Source organism: Eumetopias jubatus, unplaced genomic scaffold (assembly GCF_037043125.1).
Source record: "Eumetopias jubatus isolate StellerSeaLion01/CBP00866 unplaced genomic scaffold, mEumJub1_p1.0 scaffold_10, whole genome shotgun sequence".
NCBI lineage: Eukaryota > Metazoa > Chordata > Mammalia > Carnivora > Otariidae > Eumetopias > Eumetopias jubatus.
Window position 1 is genome coordinate 101,849,998 of NW_028274816.1, and position 16,611 is coordinate 101,866,608.

Below are 16,611 nucleotides of genomic sequence, written 5' to 3' on the forward strand. Positions count from 1 at the left end.
TTGGGCTCCATTTCTGGTGATCAGGATTGATAAAGCTAATGCAACAAGGCTCAGCACGCCCCCTGTTGGATTTAACTGGCATTTAGTAAGAAGAAGAACAAGAGAGAAACTTGATGCAGTTTCTTAGACGTAGGTATGCAGGGGTAGGGCCCTTTCTGCAAAATTCTCTGTTAAGGGGGCATCAAATGAGTCAGAGATGTATTCACTGGACTATCCCTTGGTTATAATTTGACTCATCCACAAATACTGACATTCCTTTTCGAAGAATAGAAATATTTTCCTAATGTGAAAGCCAAAATGGCATGGACTTAATTCCTTTTAGCAAGCATGCAACCACAAAAAACAAATCAACCACTAAAACTCCTCTTCAGCATCTCCCCCACCCCCAATGATGTTTAAATCATAATTTCTGAATCTCCATTGATAGAGAACTGGCTACATAAGTATAGTATATCCATACATTGGAAAACAAGTCAGCTCTATATGCAATGATATGGAACAATCTTCATGGTATATTATTAACTGAAAAAAAGCAAAGTGCTGAGCATATATATATATACACATACATATATATATCTTCCACAAGAAAACAGTAACATTTTTTTTAAAATAGTAACAATTTGTGTCTTGGGAGAGAAAGTAATTGTGCCAACAAGTGTAGAAGGAAAAGTTCTTTTCACTCTACTTCTCTGTGTCCTGTTCACAATCTGTATCTTGTGGGTCACCTGTGAAAACAATCTAACCAATTTAAAAAAGTAAGAACCTGGGGCCCTGGGCTGGCTCAGTCCAAAGAGCATGCGACTCTTGATCTCGGGGTCGTGAGTTCAAATTCCACGTGGGGTGTGGAGATTACTTAAATAAGAACCTTATAAAGGGTTAGTAAGGTTCTCTACTGTCACTCTTCTTTTTTTCTAGAAGTCTTATCAATCCTCAATGGAAGCAACTTAAACTGCTATAGTACATTTTCTCTAATTTTTATTAAATGATTTTATTTTACTTAAGAGAGAGCGCACAAGCAGGGGGAGCAGCAGAGGGAGAGGGAGAAGCAGGCTCCCCTCTGAGCAGGGAACCCTATGCAGGACTTGATTCCAGGACCCCAGGATCATGACCTGAGCTGAAGGCAGCCACTTAACTGACTAAGCCATTCAGGCAACCCAGTACATTTTCTCTTAAATTCTAAAATAAATTGGTAATCTCTCAGTTCTAACAGATAGATATCTGCTAGTCATTGGGGCTATCCCAGACTGTCCCAGATAACTGAGCTCTTCAGCATCTTTCTGGCTTGGTTCTCTGAATGGATTGTTGGGGCCTGGAGCCCCACTGAGCAGTTTTTCACTCTTCCTAATGATAATGCATGCCAGACTAAAGTGACCTTTTGCCAAGACCATCATCTGTCCAGCTGGGGAAACCCAAGCTTGGTTTCCTAACCAGGGAAAAGGTTTGTAGCTTTTCTGGGGGAAAGAGGGCTGGTGCCACCCCAGGGAACTCATAAGTCCAGTGCTGTGCTAGATAGCAAAACAGGGGAGCATGGGCAGCCTCTTTTTCTCTAGACTTCTGAGTCAAGGGTCCTCCTTGGTTCTGGTCCTTGATACCCATCACAGTTGAAAATATGTCTGTAGTTAATCCTCAGGCCTGCATACTCGAAACCATGTCTGCCTAACCTGTCTCAATGAAAGGTAGAGTGCTAAGGTAGAAAGAGCCAGAGAACACTATAGGGACCTGATTTGAGCACCAAACCAAGGCTAACCTGGCAAGTCACTTGCCCTCTCTAGGCCCTCTTGTTACTGTGTGTCAAGTGAAGAGGTGGGATTTGATGATCTCTCTCATTGCCAAGGGTCAGTCTCTGGGATTAGAGAGGTAGATGCACTCCTAGGTCCCGCTCTGGAAAGTCACTGTAAGCTAGGCCTCTGGCAGGGGGGAAACACAGGAAAGGTAATTTTTTTTTTCTAAAGATTTTATTTATTTATCTGACAGAGAGACACAGCGAGAGAGGGAACACAAGCAGGGGGAGTGGGAGAGGGAGAAGCAGGCTTCCCGCTGAGCAGGGAGCCTGATGTGGGACTCGATCCGAGGACTCTGGGATCATGACCCCAGCTGAAGGCAGATGCTTAACGACTGAGCCACCCAGGAGCCCAGGAAAGGTAATTTTTAAAGAGCGGTAGAGATGGGCAAAAGGCTTTACTTCCTATTTTATTGTCCATCTTAGTCCTACTCTGTTAGTATAAATCTAGGAGGAAACTAGAGGAGCTTTGCAGCTCACCACCACTGTGATCTTAATCTAAGTTCTCCCTTCCCCCAACAACCCCTCAAACATTTGTTTTAAAGATCTTATTTTTAGGGGCGCCTGGGTGGCTCAGTGGGTTAAATGCCTGCCTTTGGCTCAGGTCATGATCCCAGGGTCCTGGGATTGAGGCCCACATGGGGCTCTCTGCTCAGCGGGGAGCCTGCTTCTCCCTCTCCCTCTGCTGCTCCCCCTGCTTGTGCACTTGCTCACTGTCAAATAAATAAATAAAATCTTTTTTTTAAAAAAGTTCATTTTTAAATCATTTCTACATCCAAGGTGGGTCTTGAACTCACAACCCCAAGATCAAGAGTCACATGCTCTACTGACTCAGCCAGCCCAGCACCTCAGAACCCTTCAAGCTTTTTAGAACAGTGATTAGTAATCTGGCTTTGGGGGAGGTAGAGGCCCCTTTGAAAAGACGGTGGAAGCCATGGATTTTTTTTTTCCCTCTCAAAAACTGGTCACAGGCAAATACAGTATTTTGCATACGATTTTAGGGTCTCATGTTCTACTTGACTCCCCGCTCTAGAACTTCAAAGGCTTAGGTACGTTTGTGGATGAGCAAAAAAAGCGGGGGGGAAAAGGAGAGCCCCACTCTAAGACCTGTTTCCCTTCCCCAGCTCACGGCTCACATTCCTCCGCCCCAGTCCAGTTGCGCGGCCTCCGCTGGCAGCCGAGGCCCTAGTCTCCCGCTCCAACTATTCCAACTATCCTGGGAAGGGTGGGGCGCTCGGCTCTTGGATCCCCCTCGGTTGCCCCCCTTCCCCACCATCGGTCTCCCCTTCTGCCCCGGTCCCTCCCTTTCTGGGGTGGGGCCAGCCAATGGGCGATGAGACTCCAGGGTTTGGCCCGGGAGCGGGGGAGCTCACCGATTCCCCGCCCCACAGTTCTGGCCACCGTCCCGGTGCGCACGGACGTGGCTCGAGTTTCCTCGGCTCTCTGCTCTTTCTCGCTCCCCCCCCCCCGCTTTTCCTCCTCTCCTGGGCTTCAGCTCCAGCTGCACCCGGCCGGCCCCGCACGGCTCCGGCTAGCCATGGAGGACACCCAGCTCCATATCATCGAGCAGCCGCTTCCCGGGTACCCCGATGTCGGGGACTCGGGGTCCTCCCCCATGGGGGCGCCAGCGGCGGAGGAGCCGTCAGGGGCCGGCTCTGAGGAGCTGATCAAGTCGGACCAGGTGAACGGCGTGCTGGTGCTGAGCCTTCTGGACAAAATCATCGGCGCCGTCGACCAGATCCAGCTGACCCAAGCCCAGCTGGAGGAACGGCAGGCGGAGATGGAGGGTGCCGTGCAGAGCATCCAGGGCGAGCTGAGCAAGCTGGGCAAGGCACACGCCACCACCAGCAACACCGTGAGCAAGCTGCTGGAGAAGGTGCGCAAGGTCAGCGTCAACGTGAAGACAGTGCGCGGCAGCCTGGAGCGCCAGGCCGGCCAGATCAAGAAGCTGGAGGTCAACGAGGCTGAGCTGCTGAGGCGCCGCAACTTTAAAGTCATGATCTACCAGGTGAGCTGGCGGGTTGGACCGCGCCCGGCCCGCGGTCGCCGGGGCTTGGGGTGGTGGGGGGGGAACCTGCCCGCCGTGCGGCGCTCCCGCCAGTCTGGCGTGGCTCGGGGGACCCACCCTCCTTCCGGCGAGCGCCGCTGGGGTGGGGTGGGGCGGGGTGGGGTGGGCGGCGGATTCCTGGAACGCGCGGAGGGGCGCACTCTGCACCCCACGCCTTCTCACCGAGCCCCCTCTCTCTGGTGACAAACTCGCAAAAAAGTTAGGGGACAGGACTCGAGGACGCTCCCCCAGGCAGATCGTTCCCAACTTCGGCTCTGTGAAGTCTCCCTACTTGGCGGAGGTTTTGGGGAAAGCTAGGGGTCCCTGGCGGCCGGTGGGCCCGTTGTAAGCGGACACTGGCGGCGCGGCCCGGGTTTGGGGCCTCCGGCGCTGCCCGCCCGATATAGCGGGTGATTCAGGGCTCAGGCACGCACCGGCGGGGGCTGCGCCAGGCGAGGGACGCGACCGCCAGCACACGCCCCCGGACCCGCATGGGCCTCGGCTGCCCCCGCGTCCCCGCGCTACGATCTGCCCCGAGCCTCTGGGCACTTTCAGGCCCTTGGGGACGCAGGCAGCGCTCCCGAACCCCTCTGCCAGATGTAAGTAGGCGCGGGGGCGGGGGGTAAGGGTTATTGGGGGAGCGGGTCGCGACGTGAGGAGTGCAAGAGGGGTTGGCGGGGCAGAATGGACAGCCCCTGCCGGGTCCTGCGATCTAGGCGCGGAGAATCTCCCTGCTGGCCTGCGGGACCGCGGAGCAGCCGGCGGACAGTGGGGAGGAGGCTGGCGCGCGCCAGGCTCCGCCCAGGCCGCTTGTGGCTTCCTTTGCACCTCTCCCCGTTTTGCCCACCCGGATAAAAGTGCCATTTTTGTATCATAACCGCAAATAAACCTGGAAATCTCAGTGCTGCTGGTCCTCTTCGCTGCCCCCTCCCCAATCCCATTGGAAGTGGTTCTGAACTGAGGGCTTGGTGATCTTTGATCCTGTGGGAATGTGCCCAGCCTCTCCTCTCTGCTTCCTGCAGAGGTTGAGATTCCCACCCCAAGGAGGTGAGGTCATGGGGGCGACAGGGTTAGTGTATGCTCCCTCTGCCCCTTACACTCCCTCAGAAGGGAATGGAAAGAAAAGGAAGCCTAGATTTCCCACACCCTCTAGGTGAGAGAACCTCTCTGGGAGCTGTGGTTTCCCTGACTGCACCAGGCCCTGGTCAAACTGGGTTCTGAGTGACCATCTGGGATTCAGTGAGGTCCTTGGCTGGGCTCTCTAGGAGGAGCTAAGAGAGATGCAGATGAGGACAAGGGTTTGGGAACAGTAGGCACAGGGAGATGGGTGAGCTCATACCCATCTGAGGAGATGGTGGTGGGACAGAGACAGAAGTGGTGCTCGCCCCCTCCCTCCAATGCCCAGGGACTCCTCCCACATAGCACTAGAAGCTTACCCACCAGCCCATAGAGCACAGTCTGGTAGAAAATGTTTGTCTAGAGCTGTTTCTACTTAATCTAACTGCTTGGGGGAGTGTGGGTGAGAGAGATTTTAGGGAAATCTGATTAGCACGGGGGGGGGGTCCACTGGGGGAAGAGCAACACGCAGGGGTCTCCACAGCCTGGTGTATGAGAGGGTTGCCATGAACGGCTTTGATATGCTGCCCTCCTCACTCTGAATATCCCAGACCGCAGAGTGTGGGAAGGTCCTCAGCCTCAAGATAAACCTATGTCAAAGGTGGAGATGCTGAGAGAAGGACGAGTGCTGAGGGAGACTCCCAGGCAGAGGCCAATCGATGGCAGCTGTTACTGCCTCGCGGCAGCTGGCACACATCTCTACATCGTGCGTCTGGGGGGCCTCTACTAACAGGGTGGCTTTGACTGCATCTGTACTAAACCAGGGCCAGTGGGAGGCAGAAGGTGGCAGTGGAAAGAATGGCTCAAGCTGGGGACCCCAAGCTGCTAAACCACAGGGCAAATAACTAACAAGTAACACGGTTCAAACCTGGAGAGGAGATCAGCAAGGAAAAGATCCCAGCAGCAGGGGTGGGGCTCAGGGAAGCAGCAGTTCCCTGAGCTGCAGAGCAGATGTCCAGGTAGGGGGCGAGGGCGAGGACGTGGGGTACTCAGCTGCTAAAGGAAAAGCAGAGGCTGCTCCTCTGAGGTCTGCAGGCCTGGGAAGAGAATGAGGTAAAAATAGCTCTGCGCCTTGGCAGACCTAATAGGGAAGCTTGGGGGCGGCAGCATTTATGGTAGTCAGGCTCAGGGGTAGGATGCTTGGGTGGCCAGGCAGAGAGAAAGATCTGGAGAAAGGCCTCCTGGGAGAGTGTGAGTTCTCCAGAGTGGGAACAGGGGAGAGGATGTTATATTCCCCCTACAGATGTAAGAGGTGATGATGTGGCAATGGGGGCGGGGTGGAAGGGAGAATGAAAGGCGCAGGAGGCCCCAGCTGTGGGATCAGGTCATCTGGCCCCCCGATACCTTTTTCCTGGAGATAAGGAGGGAATCCCTTGTGTGGCCTCACCCTATATTCAAGGAACTGCTAGACATAATAATTTCATAGGTTAAGTTTGCATTTGATCCCCCCTGCCCCCCATGAAATTCAGCACCTCCCACCCCAGGATATCAGAGCCCTCACCTTGAACCCACTTCTGAGTCATTACTGTCCTCTGGCATTTCCCTATCTCCCTAACAAAAATTAGCAGTTTGGCATCCCATGTTATCAGGTGACACCTAACTAGGCAACAGCTAGTGAAGGAAAAGAACGAAATCTACTAGTAGTGAAGGGTCACTGGACTGAAAACTAACTGCTGGGAAGATCAGGCAGATCATGGGCACTGTACAAACAGGAGGGGCAGTGATCATTAAAGATCCAAATCTTCCAGGGGCGCCTGGGTGGCTCAGTTGGTTAAGTGGCTGCCTTCAGCTCAGATCGTGATCCCAGGGTCCTTGGATCGAGCCCTTTGTCGGGCTCCCTGCTCAGCGGAGAGCCTGCCTCTCTGCCTACTTGTGCTCTCTCTCTGTCCAATAAATAAATAAAATCTTAAAAAAAAAAAGATCCAATTCTCCCAGATAACCATTTGGATATTATTAGTGTTCTTTTGGAATGCAGAAAAGGGGCTAAAATGGAAATAAACATTTTCTGGAGCAGTTTTGATGAGACAGTGATCTACATAAGGACCCATCAGACCTGCTCCAAGTGCTTGAGGATAGGACCAGGAAGCATTTAAGGGATTAAGGGCTCATAGTTTTCAAAAATGAGGGCACCAAAGCTGGAATGAGGGCTTGCTGGCTTTTCCTCCACAAATCCTAACCTAACCCATATAGCTCTTTCCTGGACTCAAGGCAAATCAGGGCTCTCTTGTTCCAGAACTCCAAACTTTTGTCCCCAAAATATTCCAGTGTGGGGCTCTTGTCCTTCTCCATCCCCTGAGCCCAGTGGCCATGGAAAGAGTGCTTACCACATCCTTCCTCCAAAAAGCTGAGTTTTTCCTGGTCACTGGATCCAAAGCAGGGAGGATATTTTTAGGGGTAATCCTAAGACCAAAGGAAATAATACTCCTCCCTCTGATTTTTTTTTTTTAAATAAAGTCTGACTATTGTAAAGGTCAAAATCAAAAAGGGATGCAATGGCACAGAGTAAGCAACTGATAGAGAGGAGAGGATATTGTTGCTAGGCAACCAACCTCAGAGATGAGTAGTGGTTTGTTCCATTTCACTGAAGCATACTATTGTGAATATTTCATTATTCTGCCATTACAGATTTTTTGAGCTAGAAGATGCTTCAGAGATAATCAACTTCAGCTCCTTCATTCTATAACTGGGGAAGTGGAGGCCCAGAGAGAGGAAGTTACTTGCCTGATGTCACTCAAGTCAGTGGGGGTCAAAGCTGGGGCCAGAACCCAGGTGTACCCCTTCTTCTGCTACATTCTCTGCTCCCCACTTCCTCCTTCCATTCCCAGGCTCTGCAGCAGAAGTCAGTGTGGAGGTTATTCCAACAGAGGGTTAGTTCTGGCTCCTTCATTCTCTAAGGGAGATAGTTGCACTGTCCTGGCATCCGGGCCGCTGTGTGTGCGCATGTGTGTACACATGCCGGTGTAATAATCAACGTCCCTAAGAGTGGCTATAAGGTTGGTGGCCATTAGCTGCTCAGCCTCCTAGTACTGAAGGAGAGGCAATGACCAATGACAGTGGACCAGTGACAGTGGGACAGGAGGGGTACAGAGGGTAAGGCACAGAGCTCCCTGGTTAGTACGGGTATCCCCTAGCATGGACTCTGCATCTGGCTATGAGAGGACCATTTGGCTTTCTCCTCGGCCTCCCTGCCACTCCCCCCTTCTCCTTGTACTCCACAGGGCAGATTGGCACCTGCTACTTGTGTTTTTGTGGCTAGAGGCTTTTACCCACTACTGCTGTCGCTGGAGTCTGGTAGTGCCCCTAACCGTCCCTCTCCCTGACTTCTCATGACCAAAGCCAAGAGTGGCAACTCAGGCCCTCAGGAGGGAGAATGGGAGCTGCTGCTTGGTCTTCCAGGATGCAGGCCCACCTGTCATAAAAAGAGCTTGGTTTTTGTTCCTGATTTCTCTGTGCATCTTGGTATCTGATATCCCAGGCGTGGGGAGGGGGAGGGCTGGCAAGGGAGGCCAGAGGTGGGGACATGGCCAAAGGGAAACAGCCAGGATGTCCCTCTTCCATGCCTCTCCCTCTCCTTATCTGGGGCGGCACCCAGTGCCCACCCTGCCCCGGGGAAATAATGAGAAATAGGATCAGCCGCATAGGACTCTGAAGACAGTGGAGTTGTTCGCCTACTTGCCTTCTTTTTCACTCATCAGAGCCTTCCCAGCTACAGTCAATAACTGACCTCTTAGAGAGCTCCTTCTCCATCCCCGAAAGCCTCTTATTCCCTCCAGCCCTCAATAGCATCATCCCATAACCCTGGCTGCGTAGGGATAGAAGGCAGGAGGCTAAGGATGGGAGCGGGTAAGATTCTAGAGGGAAGAAGAGAGGGGCTCTGTTTAAATTGTTTATTAAACATGGGCCTGGGTTTGTTCCACTTTCAACCGCAGGGCCCTCTTGATGAAGCATATAAAATATGGTTCCTTTCCAGCCTGATACATACCATACTCCCTTCCCCCTACTCACCAACTCCAACTCTGCATGCCCACTAAGGCCTCTTTCTCTCAACCCCATCCACACCTATCTCAAGCCCCATTTAAACCCGTTTTCCTCATCTTAGCCCAAGAAGAAGCTGAAAGCACCCTCTGACCTGGCCACACCCAAGATCGTGCCTTTTGACCTTCTGCCTGAGACTGAGCCCTTTGATCTGAAGCCTGAGACAGTGCCTGAGCTCCCACCCTTTGACCAGACGCCTAGGACACTGCCCTATTACCCAGAGCCTGTGCCTCTGCCCACCCCAGAGAAGCCAACAGCCGGTGGGGGTGCTTAGGGTCTCCTTGGTGACGCGGTGCTGTGGGCATGGGCTATCACTGCTTAGTGGTGGTCAGTGTCGGGATCGCAGGCCTCTTTCAAGCCCTGGGTGGGTGGTGGGTATTATGAAAACACTCTGGCATTATGCAGAGTTCAGGCGAATGTGATGTGTGTAATGGGGTGGGAGGTGAAGGGACGGGGCCCTCCCCTACCTCTCGGTTTCTGTCTTAATAGACGCTCCAAACACCATACTGGAGCTGCACCCCGTGCTGCCCTGCATGAAATTGCACGAAACTGTGCCATGGCATCTGATTCTCCTTCCTGTTTCCCTTTTGACTCCTCCTCAGGGACAGGCCAGTTTGGCTCAAAGCTTCTTTGGAGAGGGCCCTCATGAGGCCCAGGCCTGGGGTCTGTTCTGTGCCCTGTCCACCCCCTCCCTGTAGCTGAAGAAAACATTTACACTTATTTTTTCCATTTTTTTTTTTTTAGAAAATGTTTTGCAAAGGGATCCCTTATGTTTGCCAGATCCTGCCTTGGGCGGGGCACCCAAAAGCTGCCAACTCAGAGAGGCCGGAAGGGGGGACATTTTAGCTGGCGCTGGCTTGGATCCTCTGGCTTCCCTATAGCACAAAAGGGTTTCCTCAACTTTTTTCTTTTTTTCCATTATCATCCCCCTAAGGAGTCCTTTTAGATGTTTTTTTCCCCCTAACTGTTCCCTCCTCCACGAAATTTTAATACTACAGATATACTATCTCTATCTGTGTATGTACTGGGACTCTTTGAGCACTACAAACTATTGCAGTATCTAAAATCACCTCTCCTTTCAAGAATTAATTTCCACCCTCTTGGGGGCAACATTAACCCTGTTGAGAATCCTGCTCTAGCAGAAAGGACCCTCTGCCTTCGTTGTCTCTCACCCCTTGTCTCGGCACTTTAAAGTAATGATCCTGAGTTTTTATGACTTTCCTTCTTTTCTCCTCTCCTCAAGTCTTGCACCCTCTTCTAACATATTCTCTGAGCAGATCCTGGGTCTCTGAATGCCCTCTCCAAAGTCTTCTCTGGCTATTCTCAGGTAGTTGGGGACAGAGCTCTAAGTCAAGAGAGGCTCCTGGGGTGCCTGGCTGGCTCAGTTGGTAGACAATGTGACTCTTGATCTCGGGGTCATGAGTTGGAGCCCCACCTTGGGTACAGAACTTACTTTAGAAAAAAAAAAAGGAAAGGCTCCTACTTAGAGTCATATGACATTGTCCCTTCTCCCTGACAAATGTGAAGTGCCTGGCCAAGGACTAGGCACATAGTAGGTACTCGATTAAATTATAATCATATTAAAATCTTCTTCCTTGGGCGCCTGAGTGGCTCAGTCCGTTAAGCGTCTGCCTTCAGCTCAGGTCATGATCCCAGGGCCCTGGGATTGAGCCTCACATCGGGCTCTCTGCTCAGCGGAGCGCCTGCTTCTCCCTCTGCCTGCCACTCTGCCTGTTTGTGCTCTCTCTCTATCTCTGTCAAATAAATAAATAAAATCTTAAAAAAAAAAAAAATCTTCTTCCTAGACCAGAGGATCTTCAGTTTATACAGCAGGGTTGGGCAGTGGAGTGGAAGGGGCAGGAAGCCTTCCTGGGGCTCCTGAAACTCATCTTAGACTGGTGCTTTCCTGGGTTGGAGAACTGTGTGTGCTTGGTGGGGGGCAGGGGAAGCTGTGCATGCTTTTGCTCAGACCTGGTCATTAAAGGTAACTCTGGAAACCAAGCCTGTTGGGAGTGGTGGTTTTGTTTAATAAAAACGTGAAAACAGAACAATCAGAGCCCTCCCTCCTTGCCCCCTGAGGCTCCTCCTTTGGTGTAGGTGCTCTGCCAAGGCAGTAGGGGTGGGACAAGGGTGCCTGGCCTTTGCGCCCAGGGTGGGGGGGAGTTGCTTTGGAATTGTGTTGGTGGTTGTTGTAGCAACAGGATGATGGGGTGGGCCCAAGACAGCACTCCAAGCTTATGAGTCACAGGGGAAACCTGGCTTGGAAAGGGCGAGAAAAGAGAAAATCCATTAATGGAGGAAAAAAGCTAAAATCATAGTGGTATACCCTCTGCAGAGCCAGTCTACTGGACATTGTCCAGGGACTTAGGTGAAGTTATTTCTTACCCCATCCCTTGACCTTCCACCAAGGCAGCTCCTCTGGTATAAGCCATCACTCCGGGGGAAACCTACAATGAATGGGGTTAATATAGTTCCATATACCTTTCTGGACTGGGAGAGACACCTCCAAATCCAGGAATAAACCTCCCTTCACTGGGATTGTTCCCTGATGTTGTATTTGAGACCTTTCATCAGGAATTAGGAAGACGGGATTGGCTACAAGAGGTCTGCAACTCTGTCCGTAGCCCTGTTCACTTCCAAGCTGAGCTGGCAAACACCTTTAATCTAGGAAGCCAGAGGCAGGAAAATGAGTCAGCTCAGCCTTTAGGGGGTGGGGTGGGGCAGGGCTGGGGGTGGAAGGGGGGTATCAGGGTTGCTGGGGGTGGGGCAGGGAGACAATGTCGATTTGTTTTCCAGCAGCTGGGACTGTTTCCTGACTATTCCCCGCCCATCACCCTAATCCTTCCCTAGCCCATCCACATTGTCTAAGTTTAGTGAAAGGAGGGGTTCTCCACTACCCTATGGTGGAGCATATGTGGGGTTATAGTCAGAGACGCTGTGAAGGAGATCAGAGCTGAAATTTTTTTGATACTGGGGCTGCAGGTAAATTCTGGGCAGAGAGGGATGAAGAAGCAGCAGAGAGTTTAAATCACGAAGAGTCCTAAAATGGTGTGTAAGAGAGAGGACTTGAGTAGCAGGCAGAAAGAAGTGACTGTAAAAAGGAAACCCAAAGGGTACAACTGGAAATAGGAAGGAATGTTAAGAGAGGTTGGGACACTCTTACACTCAGAACAAAGAAAACAACCCCTTCAACTCCTCTGGAGTGATAAGATGCAGAGGGATGGACAGAATGACAGTACTAAGCCAGCTATGGCAGGTGGAGACTACAAGTCCCAGCATGCCCTGAGCCCAGATCACCTTGCCTGCTGGGAGGTGTAGTTGAATAATGAGAGCTTGAGGTGGCTTGATGCCCAGCAGTGCTGGTGCCCAGATTGGGAGAAGAGGTGGAGCCAGCATTCTTTGTCCTTGCTAATGCTATTGACAGGGAGGGAAGGAAGTTGGGAGGGGGTGTTCCTAGTTTTCAGTATAAACCAGGAAACTCTGGGGGGATGTAGATGGGAGGGAAGAGGAAAGAGGTTGGGGGCTGGGGGAGGAATTTCTGTAGCAGGTGTTGCTGAGATACCAAGTGGACAATGTGTGCGTGTGTGTGTTTATGAGAGGGGTCAACTCATGTTGCCTCATTTTTCTCAGATGGGACTTTTTTTTTTTACAATTCTGGGAAACAATCTTCAGAAAACCCTTTGAAAAACTACTATCTCTCATTCCTTCATCTGAAGTCCCTAAAGAGAGTCTGGACCAGAGATCTGGGTTTGTGTTTATGTTCTTGGATGTGCCCCCTTTCCCCTTCTGTGCTCAGCCTCCCCTACCTTCTTGTGGGGGGTGATCCTGAGATTCTGAAATGTTGGCCAGAGTCAGGATCTTGGAAAATCTTCCCAGAACGGAAAACAGTGCTGGTGCTAGGTACTCCCAGGGGAAGAGGGAAGAATTAGCGCAGAGCTCCAGATCTCAGGGAATCTGGGACCACTACCTGATTCCTGGCTCCTTAAGCTCTGGTCTGGGTAAAAAAAAAACAAAAACAAACAAACAATGGAAAAAGTAATCCCTCCCTTCCATTCCAAGGCTGGGAAGTCAGACCCAGAATAAATGTCCATGTTGGGGAGAAAACATACTCTTGGCTGCCAGCCAGCTTCTTCCTCTTTCCTTTCTTCAGTTTCTACGTGGGGGGGAATGACCACTGTTGGAACAAATCAGTATGAGGTCAAGGGTGGGGAGCATGGGCTCAGCACAGCTCTCCTTCCCTAAGACTGGTTCTGAAATGATTAGAAGTCTGGGAAACGCACTCCCTTTATCTTGCCTTCAAGCTACCCTACCTGGGGGTCGCCTGACACTGGCTGTGAGCTCACTCCCCTACCCCCACCCTTCAACGGCTTCCCAAACCCCTTTGCATTTTGGCCTGGCTAGAGCAGTGTGCGATTTAGTGCACCAGAGGGCGCTCTGCCCATTTCCAAAGTTAAATTGTGTTCCCTGCGACGCAAGGGGTAAGGAGTAGTCTAATGTAAGATACGTGGACGTAGGATGTAGGACAGGTTTGGGGGCTGCAGAGATATGTAGCCCAAGCGCAATGACTCCACAGGCCAGTCTTCCACCGGAAGCTCGGTTCCCTCCTCGCCCCGTTTGTATAGTTACCATTCATTCAACACATATTTATTGGGCTCCCACGCGGTGTCCAGCTCAGTGCCAAGGCTCTGGGGACACACCGGCGAAGGAGTCAGGCGGATGTCATGGCTACCACGCACTCCCCAGAATCACTACCATCCTGCCGCGGGTTCGCCCAGTGTCCCCGCCCAGCCCTCCGCTCTGCCCCTCACCTCTGCGCTCTGCTCTCCCTTTAGGACGAAGTGAAACTGCCAGCCAAAGTGAGCATCGGCAAGTCGCTGAAAGAGGCGGAGGCGCTGCCCGAGAAGGAGGGCGACGAGCTGGGCGAGGGCGAGCGGCCGGAGGAGGACGCGGCCGCGCTCGAGCTGTCGTCCGACGAGGCGGTGGAGGTGGAGGAGGTCATCGAGGAGTCGCGCGCCGAGCGCATCAAGCGCAGCGGCCTGCGGCGCGTGGACGACTTCAAGAAGGCCTTCTCCAAGGAGAAGATGGAGAAGACCAAGGTGCGCACCCGCGAAAACCTGGAGAAGACCCGCCTCAAGACCAAGGAGAACCTGGAGAAGACGCGGCACACGCTCGAGAAGCGCATGAACAAGCTGGGCACGCGCCTCGTCCCCGCCGAGCGGCGCGAGAAGCTCAAGACCTCGCGAGACAAGCTGCGCAAGTCCTTCACGCCCGACCACGTGGTCTACGCGCGCTCCAAGACGGCGGTCTACAAGGTGCCGCCCTTCACCTTCCACGTCAAGAAGATCCGCGAGGGCGAGGTGGAGGTGCTGAAGGCCACCGAGATGGTGGAGGTGGGCGCCGACGACGACGAGGGCGGCGCGGAGCGCGGCGAGGCGGCCGACCTGCTGCGCGGGAGCAGCCCTGACGTGCACACGCTGCTGGAGATCACTGAGGAGTCGGACGCCGTGCTGGTGGACAAGAGCGACAGCGACTGAGCGGACGCGGGGCTCTGCCCGGGAGGCCGCGCCACCCTGCCCCTCCTCTCACTGCCCCCTCCCCGTGCCCTACCCTCTGGAACTTTCTCTTTCGCATTCTCTCTCGACCCCACGCGGGCTGAGATGTTTCTAAATTGACAACACCGCCCCTCAAGGAGCACCCCTCCAAGTCTTAACAGCTGTTAAGATGGGAGGGGGAGGCAGCCTCCACCATGGATAGCCCCAATTTGGGCATAATCTGGGTGGGAATGGAGAGGGGAGTGATCCGTGTCCTGGTCGTCCAAGTCAGGGATCTTAAAGAAAATTGCTGTCATTTCCATGGTTGCCCCACCCCACTTTGGGGTAGGCTGCCTTCCCCCCAACCTCCACCTCACACTCGTACCCAGCTGCTGTCATTCCTGTTCACTGAGCTCTTCTTTCTCATCCTGATCCCTGGAGGCTTCAAAGCCAAAATTACCATAAAAGGAAAGAGGAAATCCTGAAGGGGACCCTTGCCCCATACTGGAAGGACTTGAAAGCAGCTTTTGGGAGAACCTGGGGCAGTTGGGGGAGGAGGGCAGAGTGAGCCGTGACCCTGGAATGAGAGTCCAGCGCGGGTTGTATCTGTAAAGGGTCTCAACAAGGAAGGCTGTAGCCAAGCAGAGCCCTGGGGAAGGAGCAGGTGGCGTAGGGAACACTTAACATGTTTATGCATCTGCAACAGCAGCGTATGGCTATGGCTTTGGGAAGGAAAATGGGAAATAGTGGAAAGTGGAAATGAGTGAAGAGAGGAGAATTCTCAGCAGCACGAGAATCACAGGACAAGAACCCCGTCTTAGTGGGGTCCTCAGAGGACAGCAGGACAATTTTCAGAATAAGGAGGGAGGACAGTGAGAAAGCGATGATCCAAAGAGAAGAGAAAGGTAAGCCTCGCCCTACCCCTTAACAGGTCTGAATGGTGCCCCTTGTGGCAGCCCATTTCTTTTAAGTCCAGAAGATGAGGGTTCCAGAAGGGGGCAGCACCAGACTGCAGAGGGCTGGGAGGTAGGCGGGAGGCCGACTGGAAAGACAGCAAGGTGCTAATGGCCAGGCCACCAATGCTGAGTGCTGGAGGCGAGATGGCGAGAGTGTATGGAGCAACCCGGCCTTGGCTCACTCCTGGTAGTTTCTTCTCAAGATCCTTTGCTAGAGCTAGCATCATAAAGCTGCAAAACTTGCCGAGACCTCCTTGCCCTTCTGGGTTCCTCTCCTGAATCGTTGGGGATGACAGGGATGCTACTTTCAGTCCTGCTGTCCACTGACAGGTTCTCCTCAGGACACTTCAGTCCCCCCTGTTCCTCTCCAGTAAAGGCGGCTTGTCAGAAGCAAAGACACCTCCCTTCCCCTTCAAGCACAGCCCAGAGAGGAGGACTGAAGGCCTCCTCCTCCCCCACCTCCTCTGCCTTATCTTCCCTGCTTTGCTTTTTAGAGTTACAGCTAATTGTTTTAAGGGGTGGGGGGAGGGAGCCTGGGGACACAAACATTTTTTTATAATACAAAGCTTTGCTTCTGCCCCCTCCTTTTCTTGGTTCCTTCTCTCTTCTGAATGGTTGGAGACACTTCAGCTGAGGGAGGCTGGGGATTGTGGGACAAGGTCCCTTGGTGCTGATGGGCTGAAGGGGCCTGAGTTGTGGGCAGATACAGTTTCCTGTGGGCTCCTGGGAGCCTGTCATGTTGCTGTGTCCTGGTGAGCAGCCCGACCAATAAACCTGCTTTTCTAAAAGAATCTGTGCTGGATTATGTTCTCCGAAGGCAGTTACATAGGCTGAGTTACAGAGGGCAGGAGAGAACCAGGGTGGGAAAGAGGGAGAGGACTGTTGGTTTAAACCTGCCTCTTGTGCCGGGGTGAGGAGTGGGAGTGGGGTGTTATTATCACCCCTATTTTAGAGGTGAAGAAACACAGAGTGACTTGTCTAAAGTCAAGTACTCGGTAAGTGGCAGAGCTGGGATTCTGAGCCAGGCAGCCTGGCTCCACAGTCTAACTGTTAAGAATCTATAACCCTCTACTGTCTAGATCTACTTCCCTGCTGTCAGGGCATTAGCCCTCCAGACACACTGTTTACTCACTCAGTTTGAGCTTC

General features: G+C 52.6%; 1 protein-coding gene across 1 annotated transcript; it reads left to right on the plus strand.

The window, feature by feature from the left end:
• Window positions 1–3,187: 3,187 nt before the first annotated feature.
• Window positions 3,188–16,256, plus strand: CAVIN1 (caveolae associated protein 1). Its single transcript, XM_028093919.2, has 2 exons — window positions 3,188–3,788; window positions 13,811–16,256. The coding sequence occupies exons 1-2, from the start codon at window positions 3,318–3,320 to the stop codon at window positions 14,510–14,512; spliced, it is 1,173 nt and encodes a 390-aa protein (XP_027949720.1). The 5' UTR covers window positions 3,188–3,317; the 3' UTR covers window positions 14,513–16,256.
• The last annotated feature ends 355 nt before the right edge of the window (window positions 16,257–16,611 follow it).

Coding starts and splice junctions, on each gene's coding strand:
- CAVIN1 (XM_028093919.2), top strand. CDS start 3,318: ATGGAGGACACCCAGCTCCATATCATCGAGCAGCCGCTTCCCGGGTAC. Junction 3,789..13,810: donor TTAAAGTCATGATCTACCAG/GTGAGCTGGCGG, acceptor CTCTCCCTTTAG/GACGAAGTGAAACTGCCAGC.